Source organism: Cnephaeus nilssonii (assembly GCF_951640355.1).
Source record: "Cnephaeus nilssonii genome assembly, chromosome: 4".
Lineage (NCBI taxonomy): Eukaryota > Metazoa > Chordata > Mammalia > Chiroptera > Vespertilionidae > Cnephaeus > Cnephaeus nilssonii.
Window position 1 is genome coordinate 44,259,119 of NC_137075.1, and position 22,107 is coordinate 44,281,225.

The 22,107-nt window shown below is 42.5% G+C and overlaps 1 protein-coding gene and 2 pseudogenes across 3 annotated transcripts in view; 1 reads left to right on the top strand and 2 right to left on the bottom strand.

The window, feature by feature from the left end:
- The window catches only part of LOC307097905 (large ribosomal subunit protein mL42-like), a 63,527-nt pseudogene extending 49,515 nt beyond the window's left edge, over positions 1–14,012 (top strand). The window contains exon 2 of the transcript XR_013815249.1: positions 13,494–14,012. The product of XR_013815249.1 is annotated as a large ribosomal subunit protein mL42-like (transcript). The remainder of the gene's footprint in view (positions 1–13,493) is intronic.
- EXD1 (exonuclease 3'-5' domain containing 1) overlaps positions 1–22,107 on the bottom strand; it is a 45,468-nt gene that overhangs the window by 22,413 nt on the left and 948 nt on the right. The window contains exons 2-5 of the mRNA XM_079768169.1: positions 13,036–13,104; positions 6,818–6,875; positions 6,114–6,238; positions 2,747–2,805 (exon numbers count right to left, since the gene is read on the bottom strand). Of these exons, the coding sequence (XP_079624295.1) occupies positions 2,747–2,805; positions 6,114–6,238; positions 6,818–6,875; positions 13,036–13,104 (311 nt within the window). The remainder of the gene's footprint in view (positions 1–2,746; positions 2,806–6,113; positions 6,239–6,817; positions 6,876–13,035; positions 13,105–22,107) is intronic.
- LOC307097903 (ribosomal RNA processing protein 36 homolog) overlaps positions 8,307–22,107 on the bottom strand; it is a 415,062-nt pseudogene continuing 401,261 nt past the window's right edge. Inside the window, exon 2 of the transcript XR_013815250.1 lies at positions 8,307–9,784. The product of XR_013815250.1 is annotated as a ribosomal RNA processing protein 36 homolog (transcript). The remainder of the gene's footprint in view (positions 9,785–22,107) is intronic.

Consider the following 22,107-nt stretch of genomic DNA (forward strand, 5'->3'; position numbering starts at 1 on the left):
TGGTTGTGGCTTGATCCCCAGAAGAGGGCATGCAGGAAGCAGCCATTCGATGTTGATGTTTCTCTTTCATCAATGTTTCTATCTTTCTCTCCCTTCCTCTCTCTCTAAAATCAATAAAAACATATTTAAAAAGAAAATTAAACATAGTTACAATATGACCCATCAATTCCACTCCCAAGAAAAATGAAAACGTATGTCCACACAAAAACCTGTATGTGAATGTTCATAGCATTATTTATAATAGCCAAAAAGTAGAAACAACCCAAATGCCCATCAAATATCTAAAGGATAAATGAAATGTGGTATATCCACACAAAGGAATATTTGGCAATAAAAATAAGTGAAATACTGATACAAGCTATTACATAGATGAAAATATTATGCTAAGCAAAATAAACCAGTCACAAATGTCAATATAATGTATAATCCCATTTATATGAAATGTTCTAAACAGGTAAAACCATAGAGGCAGGAAATAGATTAGTGGTTTCCAAGGGCTAGTGAGGGATTAAAGGTGATGGCTAAGGAGTATGGGGTTTCTTTTGGGGGTACTGAAAATATTCTAAAATTATTTCTGGTGATAGATGTGCAATTCTGTGAATATGCTAAAAGCCAGGGAATTGTACATTTTAAATAGGTAAATTTTTTGGCATGTGGATTAGATCTCAATAAAGCTCTGTGTGTTTTTTTAAAAAAAAGAGAATTTGTTGAAAGTTTATGCTCCCTCCCTGGCCAATAATGGCTGTTGGTTGGAGTGTCGTCCCTTACACCCAAAAGTCATGGGCTCAATTACTGGTCAGGGAACATACCCAGAATACAGGTTTGATCCTCTCCTCAGTCAGGGTACGAGCAGGAGGCAACCGATCGATATTTCTCTTTCTCACATGGATGTTTCTCTCTATTACTCTCTCTCCCTCTCCCTTCCTCTCTCTAAAATCAATAAAAAAAACATACCCATGCAGGAGACAGCTGATCAATGATTCTCTCTCATCACTGATGTTTCTGTCTCTCTCTTCCCTCTCCCATACTCTCTGAAATCAATAAAAATATATTAAAAAGAAAACAAACATATCCTCGGGTGAGGATTATATATATATATATATATATATATATATATATATATATATATGAAAGCTAACTCTTCCTTAAAAAATGCATCCATGCAGATAAAAGCATAACCTTACACCTAAATAGAAAGTGTAACCCTGGAAGTCCATCTGAGAACAGTATCCTCAGCTAAATAATTAGTTACTGCCATGTCTCAAATTAATAAGTGCTTATAGAGAAATTGCCTAAACAGACCATCTAGAATTGTCTTTTTAAAATATGAGTAAAAAGGAATTTCTTATTCTCTTCTAAAAGTGCCAATGATGCCCAGGCACAGTAGCTCAGTCAGAGCGTCATCCAATACAACAAGGCTGCAGGTTTGATCCCCAATCAATAAGGACACATACAAGAAGCCACCAATGAATGCATAAATAAATGGAACAACAAATAGATGTCTCTGTCTCCCTTCCTCTCTCTAAAATCAGTAAATAAAATGTAAATCCTACCTAATAAAATAGTAATATGCAAATTGACCGCACCTTCGCTATGCCCAAGCCATGCCCACCATCCAAAGCCACGCCCACCAGCCAATCAGGGCGAGCATGCAAATTACCCAACAAAGATGGCGGTTAATTTGCATACACTGAGGGAGGAAGGAGTGAAGACTGAAGACAACTTAGAAGGAAGACGGAGGAAAAGCGGAAAGCAAGATGGCTGCCAGAAGGGAAAGTCCGGGCGGGGCGGGGCAGGGCGGAGCGGGGCGGGTGGCAGCGGCGCGCCGGTGCAGGCACGGCTGCAACAGCGGCGGCAGCAGCTGTGCATGCGGCCGCAGCGGCCTCTTGCAGGATTTTTCCTGCAAATGGGCTACTAGTAAGTAAATAATTAAATGTACGAATGGCCCTGGCTGGTTTGGCTCAGTAGATAGAGCATCGGCCTGTGGACTGAAGGGTCCCAGGTTCAATTCCCAGTCAGGGCACAAGCCCGGGGTTGCGGGCTCAATCCCCAGTTGAGGGTGTGCAGGAGGCGACCATTCCCTGATTCTCTCTCATCATTGATGTTTCTATCTCTCTCCCTCTCCATTCCTGAAATCAATAAAAAATATTAAGAAAAAAGTATGAATGGCTATCCATCTCACTCAAGTCAAACTTAAAATTCTTATGATGTCTATAAAAGCCCTAACTGATATACTTCCTGTCTTTTCTCATTTCCTATCACTCTTCTTCATTGTGATTCCTGCTGTTTCTTCACACAAGCCAAGTGTGCCTTAGTCTCAGGGTCTTGGCACTTGCTAATTACACCTTTTTTAAGTTTCTTACCTAGATAGCCACATCACTGGCTCCCGTCTTTCAGGTCTGTGTCCCCAACTCACCTCTTCATAAAGATTTTCTCTGTCTAAAACTAGGAATTGCCTGTCATTCTATTTACTACATTACATGTATTTTTCTTCATAAAACTTATCACCAGATTATATACAATTATTTGTTTATTTCCTTACACTAAAATGTATGCTTCTTGAGGGCTGGGAATTGAAGACTGTTTTACCCCACACTTCAGAACAGTGCCTGGCATACAGCAGGAACTCAAATATTTTGTTGAATTATTAGAGAAAACATCAATGATCTTATAAGAGAAAAATTTGTGAGACACAGACATGATACTCATATGGAGACAATACTGGGAATGATTGAAGGCAACTTACTGCAGCACCAAACTTCTGCTGGAATTGATCAATGACTGTGTATGTCACCTCTTCTTCCTCTACAGGGAAATGATGGTATTAGATATATTTGTCTTTCTTGGAAATAAAATAGCTCTCCCACTAATTTTAGCCATATTAATAGAATCCTACTCTATTGCAACTCAAATGTTTAATGTTATTTCATTATCACCTGTGGCATCAGCCCATCACACAGTGAGCACTATTAGCATCCTGTTTATCAACTGAGAATAAACAAAAGCCTCACTAGTGATAATCTTATGAATTGGACAATTTAGTCACTTTTTGTAATAACCCAGTAATGTTTCCCTCCTCATAGGTTTATGTCTTAAATACTTAAAGACACACACTTTTTAAAAGCATGTTCATAATTTTAAAAAATAACAGTTTAAATAAATTAGTCCTGAAGATGGGCCAATGTCCACACTTTTGGGATTCTCTGGGTTCTGAAAGTTAATTACTTTTTAATTATGTAATTTAAAAGATTATTTGGATAGCCCAGCCAGTGTGGCTCAGTGGTTGAGTGTTGACCTATGAACCAGGAGGTCGGGGTTGGATTCCTGGTCAGTGTACATGCTCGGGTTGTGGGCTCCATCCCCAGGAGGGGGCGTGCAGGAGGCAGCCGATCAATGATTCTCTCATCATTGATGTTTCTATCTCTCTCTCCCTCTCTGAATTCAATAAAAATCTATTTTAAAAATGTTTAAAAGATTATAGGTATAGTATAACATATAGTTCTTCATCTCTCAGCCTCTGAATCTTTGGGGTGACAGAGGATACAGTCCATGCATCTTTCTTTTTTCTATCTATACTCACTCCCTTGGTGACTTATCTCATCTAGTCTCAAGGCTTTAAATATCATTTATAGGCTAACTCTTAAATATGTACCTCCATCTCAGACCTTCCTCCTCATCTCTAGACTTATATTCAAACTTAGGTAAACAGAAACTAAACTCTTAATTATTTTCCCCAAACCTTTTCCATCCAGTCTTTCCCATCTCAGTTTCAGCAACACCATACTTCAGGATACTCAGGCCCAAACCCCTGAAATCATCCTTGATTCTTCCCTTTCTTTCACATCCATATCTGATCTACCAGTAAATCGTGTATGCTTCACCTCAACATACACCCAGAATTCCACCACTTCTTACCAATCATACTGCCACCACTAGGATCCAAGTTTCACCATACTCACTCATTATAAAATTATTTCAATAGCCTCCTAAGGGGTATTCATGCTTTCACCCTTGTCTTCCTTTCAGTATCTATCCTACATAATAAAAGCCTAATATGCAAATCGACCAAATGGCGGGAACGATTGGTGGTACAACTGGTCAATATGACACGCACTGACCACCAGGGGGCAGATGCTCAACACAGGAGCTGCCCCCAGCCCACAGGCCCCAGGCCAGCCAAGGCAGGTGCAGTGAGCACCCCACCACCACCACCACCGATTGCCCCGCCAGTTGCCCCACAGATCGACCCTGATTACCGGCCAGGCCTAGGGACTCTACCCATGCACGAATTTCGTGCATCGGTCCTCTAGTATATATATAAAAGACTAATATGCTAAGTGTCCTTCCCACCATCCAACCTGTCACTATGATGTGCACTGACCATCAGGGGACAGACGCTCAACGCAGGAGCTGCAGAGCTGCAGTGACTTGGCAGTTGTGGTTCTCGGGTGACGCACCCCAAAACCAGAGAGGAGGGGAGCAGCAGGCAGCACAGATAGGGGACCAGGGGCCATGGTGCGAGCGGCCGGGCGGGGGCACAGAGGATGGGCTGAGACCTGCCCCTGTGTCCATTGCAGCCTCACGGCCCACAGTTCCTTTCAAGGTACACAAATTCATACACTGAAGCCCTAGTACTTCAATAAGAAGATGAGCAAAAGATATGAACATACATTTTACCAAAGATATTCAATGGCAAATAAGCATATTAAAAATCCTCTACATCCTTACTCATTACGGAAATGATAAATTCAAGAAATCCTTCAGTGGCTTCTCACTTCAGAGTACAAGTCCCTCCAGTGACCTACAACTTCCTCCATGATCCACTGACCCCACTTCATCTCCTACTACTCTCCTTGCTCCAGCTAGACTGATCTCTGCTGTTAAGATCCTGGCATGTTTTTTTCTCAGGGCCTTTGTATTTGTTCTTTATTCTGCCTAAAAAATATTTCCCATAGATATCTATACAGCTCCATCCCTCACCTCCAGGCCATTACTCAAATGTCACCATTTCGATAAGGCCTGTTCTGGTCACCCTAAATTGTAAAACCACCCTCTCCACAGACTTCTACTCTTTTTTTTTTTTAATATATTTAATTGATTTTTTACAGAGAGGAAGGGAGAGGGATAGAGAGTTAGAAACATTGATGGGAGAGAAACATCGATCAGCTGCCTCTTGCACACCTCCTACTGGGAATGTGCCCACAACCAAGGTAATGCGCTTGACTGGAATCGAACCTGGGACCCTTCAGTCCGCAGGCAGATGCTCTATCCACTGAGCCAAACCAGTCAGGGCTACTCTCTTTTTTTAAAATATATTTTTATTGATCTCAGAGATGAAGAGGGGGAGAGAGAGAGAGAAACATCAATGATGAAAGAGAGTCATTGATCAGCTGCCTCCTGCACACTCCACACTGAGGACTGAGCCTGCAACTCAGGCATATGCCCTAACCAGGAATCAAACCATGACCTCGTGTTTCATAGGTCGATGCTCAACCACTGAGCAACACTGGCCAGGCCAGACTTCTACTCTTTCTTCTGTTTTTTCTCTCTATATCATTTGGCACTGGCATACTATACGCTAAACTATTTATCTTAATTATTTAGTGTCTATTTCCTCCACCAGGGTTCAATGAGGTAACAGTATACCCAATGTCTGAATATAGTGTGCACTCCAATAATAAATAAACAACTGAATCATGATATTTTATCTTAATTCAGGACTAAGAACCAATGGCTTAGCTGAGCATTCCATATGGAACCCTGACTTAGGGTTATGCCAACTCTGAAGAGTGCTGAACCACAATAAAGAAAGCCCAGCCCTGGCCAGTTTTGCTCAGTGTTTAGAGCATCGGCCCTGGGACCAAAAGGTCTTAGGTGTGATTCCTGGTCAAGGGCATGTACCTGCGTTGCAGGTATGATCCCTGGCCCCGGTCTGGGCATGTTCAGGAGGCAACCAATCCATGTGTCTCTCTCACAGGGGTGTTTTTCTCTCTCTTTCTCTCTTTTCCCCTTCCCTCATTACCTCCCTCCACTCTCTCTAAAAAAATCAATGGAAAAAATATTCTTGGGGGAGGATTAACAAAAAGCAAACAAATAGAAAGCCCAGTACTCACCTGATGGGCTGTACTTGAGGTCACTCAGAAGAGAGGTGGTTGGTGCCTCAGGGGCAGGAGGAGGCTCACATACATTTAAGTCTTCATCCTTCATTTTATCCAAACTGGTTCTTTCTGTATTTAGACTATGCTTACAAAAAACAATACTCAGGCGAATTGTTCTTTGTTGCTAATGCCATACACAGATTTTGCCACACATCAATGATAAGAACTCTAGATCTCCATTTCATAGAGGCCCCATTCATCCACTGCTTACACTGATTTGAATGGAAGAAGCCCTAGCCAGCATTGCTCGGTGGTTAGAACGTCAGCCTGGGCACCAGAGGGTTGCCGGTTCTATTCTCAATCAAGGGCATGTACCTGGCTGGGTAACAACAGGTCCCATCTCCACCCCTGGATGGGGTGTGTGCAGGAGGCAACCAATCAATGTGACACATCGACGTTCATCTCTCTTTCTCTCTCTTGCTCTTCCTCTCCCCAGTCCCTTCCACTCTCTCTCTTAAAAAAAAAAAAATCAATGGAAAAAATATCCTCACTCCTTAGGTGAGGATTTAAAAAAAAAAGATTTGAAAAATAATAAAATACATATGGAAGAAAATATCCATCTATTTTTTTTCTCATTTCTATTACCCAACTAGTGAATTAGAGTCAAGGCATTTTACTCTAATGTGTACATAATAATTAAGAAAAGTATTCCATCATACCTAACAGAGGATGCTTTTTCTCCCACTGTACCTTGTTCCACTTCATCCAGTAGTTCCACTGTAAAAGAAACAAATGGCTTCCAACAGTTTCCAATCTAAAAGCAATTAACACCCCCATCTGCACCTGTCCACAGTTTGTCCGTGTACCACAAACAGTAATTGGAAATGAAATATTAGTCCCCAGAGGCCTTTATATACTAGCAACAGAGTAGAAAAGACTATCCAAAGTACTGATGACTCATAATATTTTTTTTTTTAATTTCTTTATTGATTAAGGTGTCATATATTTGTCCTCATCCCCCCATTCCCATCCCACCCCCCTCCCCATGGATGCCCCAACCCTCTGTTGAACTTAAGCATTGGTTAGGCTCATATGCATGCACACAAGACCTTTGGTTGATCTCTCCCCCCTCCCCCCACCCTCCCCTATCCTCCCTCTGAGGCCCGATAGTCCGATCGATGCCTCCTTGTTTCTGGTTCTGTTCTTGTTCATCAGTCTATGATGTTCATCATTTCCCCTAGATGAGCGAAATCATGTGTCACTAGAGATATACTTATAAGAATTGAATGTGCGACGAGCAATAATAGTTATGCTGACAGGCAAATGAATCAGTCTGTAGTGAGTTTCTTTCTGGTCCAACAGTTCTTTTGAGACCCAATATCAATGTCCACCAGTTCCTTATGAGTACATGTCGGCACTGACCCCTCAGCTCTGGATGGTGGACAAATGGTGGTAATGCAGGTCCGACTCCCCTCTGGTTTGGTCTCGGCCGGATCCAGGGGCACGGCTTCACCCGGATCCAGGAGCCCACGGCCTCACCCGGACCCGGGATCCAGTCTCACTCGGATCTAGGGGCACACAGCCTCGCCCAGACCCAGGATTCAGCTTCATCCGGACCCAGGGGCGCATGGCCTCACCCGGACCCAGGGGCGCGTGGCCTCTCCCAGACCCAGGGTCGTGTGGCCTCACCCGGATCCAGGGGCCCACGGCCTCACCCGGACCCGGGACCCAGGCTCACCCGGATCCAGGGGCCCACGGCCTCACCCGGACCCGGGGCCAGGCTCACCCGGATCCAGGGGCCCACGGCCTCACCCGGACCCGGGGCCAGGCTCACCCGGATCCAGGGGCCCAGGGCCTCACCCGGACCCGGGGCCCAGGCTCACCTGGATCCAGGGGCCCAGGGCCTCACCCGGACCCGGGGCCCAGGCTCACCCGGATCCAGGGGCCCAGGGCCTGACTCATAATATTTTTATTTTTCAATTACAGTTGACATTCAATATTATATTAGTTTCAGATGTACAGTATAGTGGTTAGATATTTATATCTTATGAAGTGTTTACCCCAATTAGTCTAGTACCCACCTGGCACCATACATAATCCTATATAATAAAAGGCTAATATACAAATTGTCCCCTCGGGAGTTCGACCAACCAGGAGTTCGACTGCCCACTATGACATGCGCTGACCACCAGGGGGCAGTGAGGAATAAAGGAAGGCCCTGGCTGGCAGCTGGCAGCCAGCAGCCAGGGGAAGGAAGACCCCTATAGGCCCTGATCACCGGCCAGGCCTAGGGAGCCTACCCATGCACAAACTTCACGCACCGGGCCTCTAGTTATTACAATATCATTGACTATATTTTATATGCTGTAATTTACATCCCCATGACTATTTTGTAACTGCCCTTGAACTAGATTGGCTCTGCTCGCCTGCCTGCCTTCCTGATCCTTGTCCTTGAATGGGAAAGATCCAGAACAGGCCAAGCTCAAGTCTGTCCCCACAGATCCATTTCTCACTGGGGCAGTGGCAGAGCTGAGGTCAGTGTGTTACTAGTCTTTATTTAAAGGAAGATGTCGCCTGTCTTTGCCTGCGTTTCGGCGCCTTTTTCGACTCAAGAAGCTGTCTAGCTTCTTGCTGCATTTCAGCTCCTTGAACTTCTCAGCTAGGACCAACTGGTGCTGTTGGTCCTGAGCCTGCCGCTCCTGCTTCAGAGCCAGGTGCAGCTCCTGCTGCCACTTTCGTTCCTGCTGTGCCATTTCTTGCTGCTCCATTTGCTGAAGCAGCTACTGCAGCTTCTCATGCTTCTCCCCTGAACGGTGCTTCTTCAACTGCTTTTTCACAAGCTCTTTCTCTTTAACTCGGACGTCATTCAGGAATTGATACGTTTTGTCAAACACTTCAGGATTATATTCCCCTGACAAATCGTCAAAGCGGGGGTCCCGGGCTACCTTCTTACTGATGGGGACAACTTGACGCAAAAATGGAACTCGGACCTTGGCTGACATTTCTAGAGGCCTGTGCTTATCTGCAACAATGCATTTTGGACAGGTGGTCTAGAGCCTTGCTTCTTAGTGCTGCTTCCAGCTACCAATGGTTTGTATGTCTTAGTCCCCACTTGGCTCTGTAATTCCAACAGCTCCTCAAATGACATGTTAGATGTGTCCTTCCGCAGGCCCCCACCGTCATCGACGCTATGCCCAGCCCTGCGGGGAGAGCCGGCGGCCGGCCTGGAGCGAGACCTCACTCTCGGCATCAGCTCGCACGGCGCGGACCAACGGCATGGTTCCTGTTTGGGGTTTTCTATGAAATCACTTACAAACTCTCACAGGCTAGTACATTAATATTTCAGTGACATGAAAAGTAATAAAAGCTAGATTCAAAATAAAAATATATATATGAGAAAAAACATTCCATGAGATTCTGAAACCACTTATTTTTAACCTAGCAGTGCAGGAACGTAGGAAAATATTATAGACTAGAGGCCCAGTGCACAAAATTCGCGCACGGGGGCAAGGGGTGTCCCTCAGCCCACCCTGCCCCCTCTCCAATCTCCTGGTGGAATCGGGCCTAAACGGGCAGTCGGACATCCCTCTCACAATCCAGGACTGCAGGCTCCCAACTGCTCGCCTGCCTGCCTTCCTGATTGCCCCTAACTGCTTCTGCCTGCCAGCCTGATCACCCCCTAACCACTCCCCTGCCAGCCTGACTAATGTCTAACTGCTCCCCTGCCAGCCTGTTTGCCCCCAACTTCCCTCCTCTGCCAGCCTGGTCACCCCTAACTGCCCTCCCCTGCAGGCTTGATCGCCCCCAACTGCCCTCCCTTGCAGGCCTAGTCCCTCCCAACTGCCCTCCCCTGCTGGCCTGATCGCCCACAACTGCCCTCCCTTGCAGGCCTGGTCCCTCCTAACTGCCCTTCCCTGCTGGCCTGATCGCCCACAACTGCCCTCCCTTGCAGGCCTGGTCCCTCCCAACTGCCCTCCCCTGCTGGCCATCTTGTGGTGGCCATCTTGTGTCCACATGGGGGCAGGAACTTTGACCACATGGGGGCAGCCATCTTGTGTGTTGGAGTGATGGTCAATCTGCATATTACTCTTTTATTAGATAGGAATCCAGAGGCCTGGTGCTTGGGTGGGGGCCAGCTGGTTTGCCCTGAAGGGTGTCCCGGATCAGGGTGGGGGTTCCCTTCGGGCGTGGGGCGGCCTGGGCGAGGGGCCTGTGGTGGTTTGCAGGCCGGCCACGCCCCTCGCGACCCAAGTGGAGGTCCTGGTATCTGGGATTTATTTATCTTCTACAATTGAAACTTTGTAGCCTGGAGCAGAGCCAAGCCTTCTGCTTGCTCCATGTAGGCAGCTATTTCTGTTGGGATCTATTTATCTTCTATAATTGAAACTTTGTAGCCTTAAGCGGAGGCCAAAGCAGGCCAGGGCTGCAGAAGCTTGGCTTCCTCCATCGCCAGGGGCAACCCTAGCCTCCTGCTCTCTCCAGCTCCGTGGCTGCCGCCATTTTTGTTGGGATTTATTTATCTTCTATAATTAAAACTTTGTAGCCTTAAACGGAGGCCTGGGCCGGCCAGGGTGTGCCGAAAGCTTGGCTTCCTCCATCGCCAGGGAAACCCAAGCCTCTCTCCTGCTCTCTCCGTGGCTGCAGCCATCTTGGTTGGGTTAATTTGCATACTTGCTCCTGATTGGCTGGTGGGTGTGGCTGGTGGGTGTAGCGGAGTGATAGTTAATTTGCATATTACTCTTTTATTAGATAGGATCATTGATTCTAAGATGCACATTTTAAACAGCTCTGAAATTGGATATGACTGACAATTGAAAGCCTTTATTTTTTTTTCTTAGGGTGGGGAAATAATAGTACCTTACAATTAATGGCATCTTAGATTCAATTGTGTATACTTAGTTACTTTTGAGGGACAAAGGCTCTCAAGGGCCACTCTCAAATGTCTCTTTCCCCTAAACTACCTAGAAGTGTGGAGTCTTGGGCAGAGAAAGTGCAATTCACTAAAAACACTGAAATCAATTATTATCCTTCATCATGACAATTTCTATTCAAGGTGTTTTTCAGGGAGACCCCTCCATGTCTGATTGAGCTACAGGACAAAGAAGGAGAAGGCCAGCTTTTGCATTTAAAAGTTATGAACGAAGACTAAGTCCTGAGAAAGAATTTAGGAGGAGATGAAATCCATGTGTACAGATCACAAAGTTGATCAGTGGTTAGTATTCTCCTGAGTTAGGAGATGGTAGTAGTGATTCCTTCACTTCCCTTTATAAACCCATCCATAGCCTAGCTTTGTGCCAGATCAGAGCTCTGCTTTTCTTCAAAGGCTAATACTTAAAACACACTTAAGAAGCCCAGCTGGTGTGGCTCAGTGATTGAGCATCGACCTATGAACCAGGAGTTCACAGTTAGATTCCCAGTCAGGGCACATACCCGGGGTTGTGGGTTTGGTCTCCAGTGTAGGGCAATCCATCAATCATTCTCTCTCATCATCAATGTTCCTATCTCTCTCTTCCTCTCTGAAATCAATTATATTAAAAAAAATTTTTTTTCAGAAACCCACTATTGCCCTAGTCAGTTTGTCTCAGTGGTTACAGCATCAGCCCATGGACTGAAAGATCATGGGCTCAATTCCAGTGAAGGGTATATATAGGAGGCAACCAATTGATGTGTCTCTCTCACATCAAAGTTTCTCTCTGTCCTTATCCCTCCCTTCCACTCTCTCTAAAATTCAATGGAAAAAATATCCTTGGGTGAGGATTAACCAAAAAAAAGAAAAGAAAAGAAAGAATCCCACTACTGCCACCACCATCACTGACATTGTAAAAAGTTGTTCAAGGGACAGAGTTTTACAGTAGCATACTCAGTGACAAAGGACAGTTAGATAGCTGGCTAGAAGTGGATCTGGATTGGCAGTCATTAATTTGGTGAGATTTTCATCTCTCCCTAAATTCTACTTCTCTCACAAAACAAAGTAAACTTTCAAGCAGCAGCAATTTCTCATTTACAAAAGTCCTTTCCTTTACTCATATTTGCCCCAATGGTAAGAAATGCAGAGCTCTGTGCAGTCCCAGATCTCCAACTCCACCACCTTCTCTTCCCTGCACTGAACTTTATTCCTCCTTGGAGGGATTTCTGCTTTTGAGTTCTTGAAAGCAAAAACAGTTCTTGCTCCCAGCCCTTTTCTTAGCCCATATTGCTTGTTTGAGACACACTGACCAGATGAGCTTCTATACTATTTCAGGCAAACAATTGGACCTACTCTTGCTAAGTGGCTTTTGTTGGCAGAAATAAAGAACAGAGCTACTTCCTGTGATTCCAAAACCCAAAAAGCTCTGAAAAAATTTTTTTCTGTGATTCTTTTGGCAGCAAAACATAAACTGACATACTACTTATAGTCCTATTTTATTCCACTTAGTATGATTATCCACCCATTTCTCTGTAGCAATGTGTTTTATTACAGAGTGCTGCCTAGATCTGCTTGAGGTGCTATGTAATATGAACAGTATATACTCTGTGTTAGGTTTTCCAAATGCCCAGTACAATTCTGGATTCTGAAAAATTTGGCCCCAAGGTTTCAGAAAAGAGACTGTGAATGTACTGTGTGAACCTGTAGTGTTAAACTCGCTTGCTGAGCAAGACAATTCCTTTCTGTTCAGATTCCTAACTCTGCCTCTGGCTGAGTTTCTAGTAATGAGCACTAGCAATCCTCACATTGTAAAAACCAGGATAACTAAAATTCTCTAAGACTATTTTTGCTCATAATATCCATTGAAATAGTAAGTAAGGATCAATTCTCAAATACTAACTTTAAGAGTTCATAAATGCAATCTTAAAGGCAAGATAACAATCATTTTTTTCAAATATTGGAATGCAGCAGTGCAGTGAGTTTACCCCTGCAAATCCCAATACCAGCATTCAAGGACAATGAAGCTCTCACCATTCACAATCTCATGTCCAAAAAACATCTTCACTCCTGGGACACTTCGACCAGTCTCCACATTCTTCACTGTTATAGAAAATAATTCAAATGGTTAATAAAAAATAATACTCCCTAAAACTGTAAGAAAATATGATACTTCTCAAAAGTGCTCAATCTGAGTTTTAGAAAAATCCCCAAGTTAATTTCCCCCAAAGAATGAAGAGTCAGTAACAAATTGCAAAGCTATAGCCTTGAAACCAGCAGTATAAAGAACAAGGGAAACCCCAGAGAAACTAAAAGGGCCATGGTAGTACACTGAATTTAAACTTCTCCAAAGAAGCCCTGACTAGGTAGCTCAGTTGGTTAGAGCATCATCCTGACACACCAAGGTTCTGGGTTCAATCTCCCGTCAGGGCACATACAAGAATCAAACTGTGGGAGGCAAGATGGCAGGCTTGTAGTGAGCAGCTGTCAAGGGATGAAAATAGGTATGCCTAGAAGCAAATTTTAAAAGCATTTCCTCTTCAAATCTTTTTCCATACCACCTGATAAGCATCTTGATTCACTATGGCCATATCAGCAGTGAAATGGGCAGTATCAAGCAGAACTATCTTGAAATATTTATTTCCAATTCAAAATGGAGCTTTATACTGTGTTTGTCATAAATCCACATACTCTTCTCTTCCAGATGACTATAATTGCCAAGTAGAACTTGCTTTGACATCTGATGGCAGGACGATAGTTTGCTACCATACTTCTGTGGATATTCCATATGAACACACCAAGCCTATCCCTCAGCCAGATCCTGTGCATATAACTATGAAGAAACACAGGATCAAATACTGAAAACCAGATTAGAAGAAAAAGATAAACACTTTGAGCAAGGACTCATGATAGAACAATTTAGCAAAATGTTTACTACTAAGCACCGTTGGTATCCTCATGGACAGTATCATACATGTCATAAGAAACTGAATCCTCCAAAAGACAGATGATATTGAGGTTTTCAGTACTCAAAGAGAAATGCTGTCATGTGTCTCATTTGCCATTTAAGAAAATGCAATCAGGTATATTCACTACTATGTTATACAGTAAAATAATAATGTCTTTTCATCTAAAAAAAAAAAAGAAACAATGAATGCATAAATAAGTGGAACAACAAATCGATGTTTCTCTCTCCCCTTTCCCTTCTCTCTCTAAAAATCAATAATAAGCCCTGGCTGGTTTGGCTCAATGGATAGAGCGTCTGCCTGCGGACTGAGGGGTCCCCGGTTTGATTCCGGCCAAGGGCACCTCCCTGGGTTGCAGGCTCCATCCCCAGTAGGGGGCGTGCGGGAGGCAGCTGATCAATGATTCTCTCTCATCATTGATGTTTCTATCTCTCTCTCCCTCTCTAAAATCAATAAAATATTTAAAAAATAAATAAATATCAATAATAAGTAAAAACTTAAACTTCTACCAAGAATATGCAAGGGCCTTTAGGGCTAAGAATTATATCTATTTACTATATTTCCATTGAATTTTAGTCCACCTAACTCCAGAAAAATTTTCAGGTAGCTATTTCTAGAGTCCACACTCTGTTTCATGCTACATGCTCAAAAATACTAATTGTCAGGGATAACAATAAAATTCCTGGCCCAAATACAGGGCTCTTCTCTGAGCAGATAAGGGAATTAGGAGAAGAGATCTCATGTCTACAGCATGGTGTTATTTCTCTAGAAGGAAGTGCTCTCAGCAGTTGTATATTTCCACATTTCTCAGCAATCCAAAATAATTGAGTTTCACCCTCATGATTCCACTGAATATATTTTTACTGAGGTCAAAGATCACCAGCTGCCTATTTCTCAAATCCAAAAAAAAAGTTTACAGTATTAACATACTTGGCTGCCACACATCCTTTGATACTGTTCTCTCCTTTCTTCTTGGCTTTACAGGACACTCTTTCTTTAGTTCTTTCCTACTAGTGACCTAGAACTACCATACTGAGCACCCACTCCACGCCAGGCACCATGCTAATTATTTGCCTACATTTAATTATCCAGTAACATAATAAGACAGGCATTTCATTATCTCTATTATGGAGGAATCTAAGGCTCAGAAAGGTTGAATAATTTGCTTCAAGTCACACTGCTAGTAAGAGACAGAGTCAGAATTCAAACCCAGGTCTCAATGATTTTAATATGCATCTCATAACCAGTGTTGTACTGTCACCCTGGTTTGCTTCCAGTCTCCTTAGCTGCCTCTACCATCTCTGCTTGCACGTTGATAGTCTCCAGGGTTATGTGCTTCATCCTTTCTCCTTCTCCTTGAATGATCACATCAACTTCCTAGCTGTAGCTGTCCTCACATGCATTATTTCTCCAATATGGACTATTTCTCTGAATTCTACTCACATTTTCAACTGACTAATAATAGTTACTTAAGACTTTCAAACTGAATCATATCTTCTCCTAGTAACCAATAAACCTGCTCTTCCCATTTCTATCAATTAATAACTACTATATATCTAATTTTCTGTGTCATAAAAGTAGGAGTCATTTTCCATTGCTCTTTACCTAATGATCACTCGGTTACTCATCCCATCTCCTAAGCATTTATAGAATTTGTCTTCTGTTTTCCATTCCTTGCCAAGCCCCATCATTTCTCCTGCATTGGGTCCCTTGACTGTCTGAATAGTTCCTGTCTATTCCCTTTGTGTCTAGTTTCTCCCTGCTTCAATCATTCCTTCACACTGCTAACACAGTGATGTCACATGCTAACTTTGTTCAAATAGTACATAAAATCAGGAAACAAGTGTAAAGAAATATGTTCAACCTCTCTAGAAATATTTTAAAACATGCCAAAATGAAATCTCACTTGTCTATAAAACTAGCAAAAATCAAGGAAAGATACACATGAGCATTTTTAAAAAATCCAATGCTAGATTATTTACTGTAATTTCCTCATATGTTACTAGAAGCAAAATAATACACAACCCTTTTGAAAAACTATTTGGAAATATGCATCAAAAACATTTAAACTGCCCTAGCTGGTTTAGCTCAATGGATAGAGCGTCAGCCTGCAGACTAAAGGGTCCCAGGTTTAATTCCAGTCAACGGCACATGTTCAGGATGTAGGCTCGATACCCAGTATGGGGCGTGCAGGAGGCAACCCATCAATGATGCTCTCTCATCATTGATGTTTCCATCTCTCTCTCCCTCTCGCTTCCTCTCTGAAATCAATAAAAAAAAATTTTTAATCTCAAAAAAAAAAAATTTAAACTCTCCCCGGCCAGTGTTGCTCAATGGTTGAGCTTCGACTTATAAACTAGGAGGTCATGGTTGCATTTCCGTTCAGGGCACATGCCCAGGTTGTGGACTCAGTCCCCAGTGTGGGGTGTGCAGGAGGCAGCCAATCAATGATTCTTACTCATCTTTTTTTTTTTTTTTTTTTTTAATATGGAACACTTCATGTTATCCTTGTGCAGGGGCATGCTAATCTTCTCTGTATTGTTCCCATTTTAGTATATGTGCTGCCGAAGGGAGCACTCTTTCTCATCATTGATGTTTCTATCACTCTTTCCTTCTCCCTTCCTCTCTGAAATCAATAAAAAATATACTTTAAAAAAAACATTTAAAATATCCATAATTTTCACCCAGTAATTTCACTTCTAGAACTATTCCTAAGAAAATGATTATGAAATATATTAAATTTTATTTTATAAAGTGTAATAATATATAACTATAAAATGTCCAAATGTAAAATTGTATAAGTAAAATTTATTATAATTATAAAATATAACAAATATTTTGAAAGTTTTTAAGCTTTTTGCTTTAAAATAGCCTTATTAAATGGAAATTTTAAAACATGAGAAAATGCTTGTTAGTGTTAACTAAAAAATTGTATATGTGATATACTACAAGATTTATGTCACCTATATAAATCTGTGTTATTAAAGACTAGAAAAAAAATACCAAAATATATCATCAGGACTGAAGGCTTTATTGAACAAGCATGAGACATTTACTGATTGTTGTCTATTCAATGCCATTTATTCAGGCTAGAAACGTGCTCAATCTCCCCACAGAGAGTGGTGATCTACTGGGCTTCCAGGGCATTTCTTTAAGGGGACTGATTCAGCTGGATAGAACACCGGTTTCCCCATCTTCCCTCTTCCTCCTGTCTGTAACTCCAATTATTCTGAGATTTGAAGCCATGTGCTAAAAATATGGCAGAGCAGAAAAATGAAAAACCCTGGGTCCTTGCCAACTTTGGGGAGTATGCCTGGGATGTCTACCTTCTTTAATATGAGAATAAACTCGTAATGTATTTAAGCCCCTGGAAACAAATCTGTTTCTAGCACCTGGTCAAGGTTCCTAATAACACAGCATTAAAAATTTCAAGCAACTAACTTGAAAACTTACCTGCCTTCCACTTAAAATTCTTTAAGATTGTTCCTCATTGCTTTCAGAAGTGTCCAAATGCTATATAACATGTAAGGTCCTTCTCATCTGTCTATGCCTATTTCTCCAGCCTTATTTCTCACATCTTCATACTGAAATTTACTTAGGTATTCCAAATGCACCAAATTTTCATGTCTATATTTTTGTACATACTGCAAGTTCTGCTTAAAACAATAGTTCTCTCCATGTTCTCCAGCATCAGCATCACCTGGAAATGTCAGAAATGCAAATTCCTGATCCCCACCCCAGACCTAAGAATTGGAAACTCTTGGAGGGGGGTCAAGCAATCTGTGTTTTAACAAGTCTTCCATGTGATCCTGATGCACTGATAAAGTTTGAGAACCACCGACTTAAAACAGCCTCCCTTTCTTCCCATCCAGTTAATCCCTATTCACCTGAATGAAGTTCTGCATCAATTCTGCCATTAGGGAAGCCTTCCCCACTATACTAATCCTACCACACTCAGATCTAAGTTAGCTGAACTTTTGTTTTTCCATAGCATCTTACATGTCGCTCTATAAAAAATGATATAACACTACATTACTGTATATTTTTCTACTTGTTTATGTCTCCTTACCAGACCAAGTTTTTTGAGAACAGGGACTATGTCATTCTTTTTTTACCAAGAGGAAGGGAGAGGGATAGAGAGTTAGAAACATGGATGAGAGAGAAACACCGATCAGCTGCCTCCTGCACACCCCCTACTGGGGATATATCCGCAACCAAGGTACATGCCCTTGACAAGAATTGAACCTGGGACCGTTCAGTCCACAGGGCGATGCTCTATCCACTGAGCCAAACTGGTCAGGGCAGGACTATGTCATTCTTATCTATATCCCTGGTACATTGCACAGTGCCTGAGATATACAATTATCAATAAACTAGAGGCCTGGTACACAAAATTCGTGCACAGGGGAGAGGGGTGTGTCCCTCAGCCCAGCCTGCACCCTATCCAATATGGGACCCCTCTGGGACATCCCTCTCACAATCCAGGACTGCTGGCTCCCAACCGCTCGCCTGCCTGCCTGCCTGATTGCCTCTAACCGCTTCTGCCTGCCAACCTGATCACCCCCTAACCACTCCCCTACCAGCCTGATCAACACCTAACTGCTCCCCTGCCAGCCTAATTGCCCCTAACTGCCCTCCCCTGCAGGCCTGGTGGCCCCTAACTGTCCTCCCCTGCAGGCCTGGTTGCCCCTAACTGTCCTCCCCTGCAGGCCTGGTCGCCCCTAACTGTCCTCCCCTGCTGGTCATCTTGTGGTGGCCACCTTGTGTCCACATGGGGGTGGCCATCTTTGACCACATGGGGTGGCCATCTTGTGTTGGAGTGATGGTCAATTTGCATATTATCTCTTTATTATATAGGATGGTTACTGAATGAATTATTCCTAGGCCACAAAAGTCATAATATGGCTTAACAATAACACTAATCTCAAATGCCGTTTATGTATTATTATTTTTTTTAATCCTCACCTGAAGATATTTTTCCATTGATTTTTAGGGAGAGTGGGAGAGGGAAAGATGGAGAGAAACATCCATGTGAAAGAAACACATCAATGGGTTGCCTCCTGCAGGAGCCTCGACCAGGGACCAGGCCAGGGAGGAGCCTGCAACTAAGATACATGCCACTGACCAGAATCACACCCGGGACCCTTTGGACCACAGGCCAACGCTCTATCTACTGAGCAAAATAGCAAGGCCATTTATGTATGTTTTAATTATGAACTTGAAATTTATCACGCCAGGAAAACAACTATCCTAGCAAGTCAATATTTTGGCTTAATAAAAAACATGTTGGGCCCAGCTGGTGTGGTTCAATGGTTGAGCATCACCACATGAACCAGGAGGTCAGGAATCGATTCCCTGTCAGGGCACATGCCCAGTAGGGGGTGTGAAGGAATCAGCCAATCAATGTTTCTATCTTTCTATCCCTCTCCCTTCCTCTCTCTAAAATCAATTTTAAAAACATTTTTTAAATCTACATACTGTAGCTTCAAGGTGAACACACGGAGGAGCTAGGAGGATGGCACACCCAGAGAAGGCATGGAAACTCTGAGCCTCTTCCATTGGCTGTTCCTGAGTTGTATCCTTTATAATAAACCAGAAATGCAGCTGGGAGAGAGAGAAGTTATTTTATGACAAAGGATAATAGATAATCACCGAGGTTGCAGAGCAGGAGCACAAGACCTCTGGTCCCTCCTGGTATCTTTGAGCCTTTGCACTATTCCTAAGCAGACTACCTCTGACTTCTTTTTTGCATGGGAAAAATAACTGTCTTTGTGAATTTGTCTGTTAAAGCCAAAAGCAACCCACTCTCACCACTCCTGTTCAACATAGTACTGGAAGTACTAGCCATTGCGATCAGACAAGAAGAAGAAAGGCATCCAAATTGTAAAAGAAGAAGTAAAACTGTCCTTATTCGCAGATGACATGATACTGTAAATAGAAAACCCTAAAGACTCCATCAAAAAATTATTAGACTTAATAAATGAATTCAGCAATGTAGCAGGATACAAAATTAACGCCAAGAGCCGAGACCAGTTTGGCTCAGTGGATAGAGCGTCGGCCTGCGGACTGAAGGGTCCCAGGTTCGATTCCGGTCAAGGGCATGTACCTTGGTTGCGGGCACATCTGTGCAGGAGGCAGCTGATCGATGTTTCTCTCACATTGATGTTTCTGACTCTCTATCTCTCTCCCTTCCTCTCTGTAAAAAATCAATTAAAAAATATATTTAAAAAAAAATTAACGCCAAGAAATCTATGGCATTTCTATACACCAATAATGAACTTACAGAAAGAGAGACTAAAAAAGCAACCCCATTTACCATCGCACCAAAAAAATTAAGATACCTAGGAATAAACTTAACCAAGGACGTAAAAGACCTATACGTGGAAAACTATAGGACACTGAAAAAAGAGACAGAGGAAGATGTAAACAGATGGAAGAACATACCGTGTTCATGGATTGTTAGAATCAACATCATTAAAATGTCCATACTACCCAAAGCAATCTATAGATTCAATGCACTTCCCATTAAAATACCAACGGCATATTTTGCAGACCTAGAACGAACTTTCCAAAAATTCATCTGGAATAAAAAAAGACCCCGAATAGCCTCAGCAATCCTGAGAAGGAAGAACAAAGTAGGTGGGATCTCAATACAGATATCAAGCTGTATTACAAAGCCACTGTTCTCAAAACACCCTGGTACTGGCACAAGAACAGACATATAGATCAATGGAACAGAATAGAGAACCCAGAAGTCGACCCAAGCCACTATGCTCAATTAATATTCGACAAAGGAGGCATGAACATACAATGGAGTCAAGACAGTGTCTTCAATAAATGGTATTGGGAAAATTGGACAGATACATGTAAAAAAATGAAACTAGACCACCAACTTACACCTTACACAAAAATAAATACAAAATGGATAGAGGACTTAAACATAAGATGGAAAACCATAAAAATACTAGAGGAATCCAAAGCAGCAAAATCTCAGACATATGCCGAAGCAATTTCTTCACTGATACTGTTCCTAGGGCAATGGAAACTAAAGAGAAAATAAACAAATGGAACTACATCAAAATAAAAAGCTTTTTCACAGCGAAAGAAACCATCAACAAAACAACAAGAAAGCCCACAGCATGGGAGAACATATTTGCCAATGTTATCACCAATAAGGGTTTAATCTCCAACATTTACAGGGAACTCATACAACTTAACAAAAGGAAGATAAATAACCCAATCAAAAAATGGACAACGGACCTAAATAGATACTTTTCAAAAGAAGACAGAAGGAAGGCCAAGAGGCATATGAAAACCTGCTCAAAGTCACTAATCATCCGAGAGATGCAAATCAAAACGACAATGAGATACCATCTCACACCTGTCAGAATGGCAATCATCAACAAATCAACAAACGAATAGTGCTGGCAAGGATGCGGAGAAAAAGGAACCCCCGTGCACTCCTGGTGGGAATGCAGACTGGTGCAGCCACTGTGGAGAACAGTATGGAGTTTCCTCAAAAAACTAAAAATGGAACTCCCATTTGACCCAGTAATCACACTTCTAGGAATATATTCCAAGAAACTAGAAACACCAATCAGAAAAGAAATATGCACCCCTATGTTCATAGCAGCACAATTCACCATAGCTAAGATTTGGAAACAACCTAAATGCCCACCAGCAGATGACTGGATTAAATAACTGTGGTACATCTACACAATGGAATACTACGCTGCTATAAAAAAGAAGGAATTCTTACCATTTGCAACAGCATGAATGGAACGGGAGAGCATTATGCTAAGTGAAATAAGCCAGTCAGAGAAAGATAAATATCACATGATCTCACTCATTTATGGAATATAATGAACAACATAAACTGATGAAGGAAAACAAATCCAGAGACAAAGAAACATCGATCAGACCATCAAACCTCAGAATGAAGGTAGGGGAGGGTGGGGGTAAGGGGGAGAGATCAACCAAAGGGCTGCATGCATGCATATAAGCCTAATCAATGGACACAGACAACAGGGGGGTGAGGGCATGAGCGGGGGGGATGAGAGGGGGGGTAATAGGGGAATAAGGACACATATGTAACACCTTAATCAATAAAGAAATTTAAAAAAATAAAATAAAGCCAAAA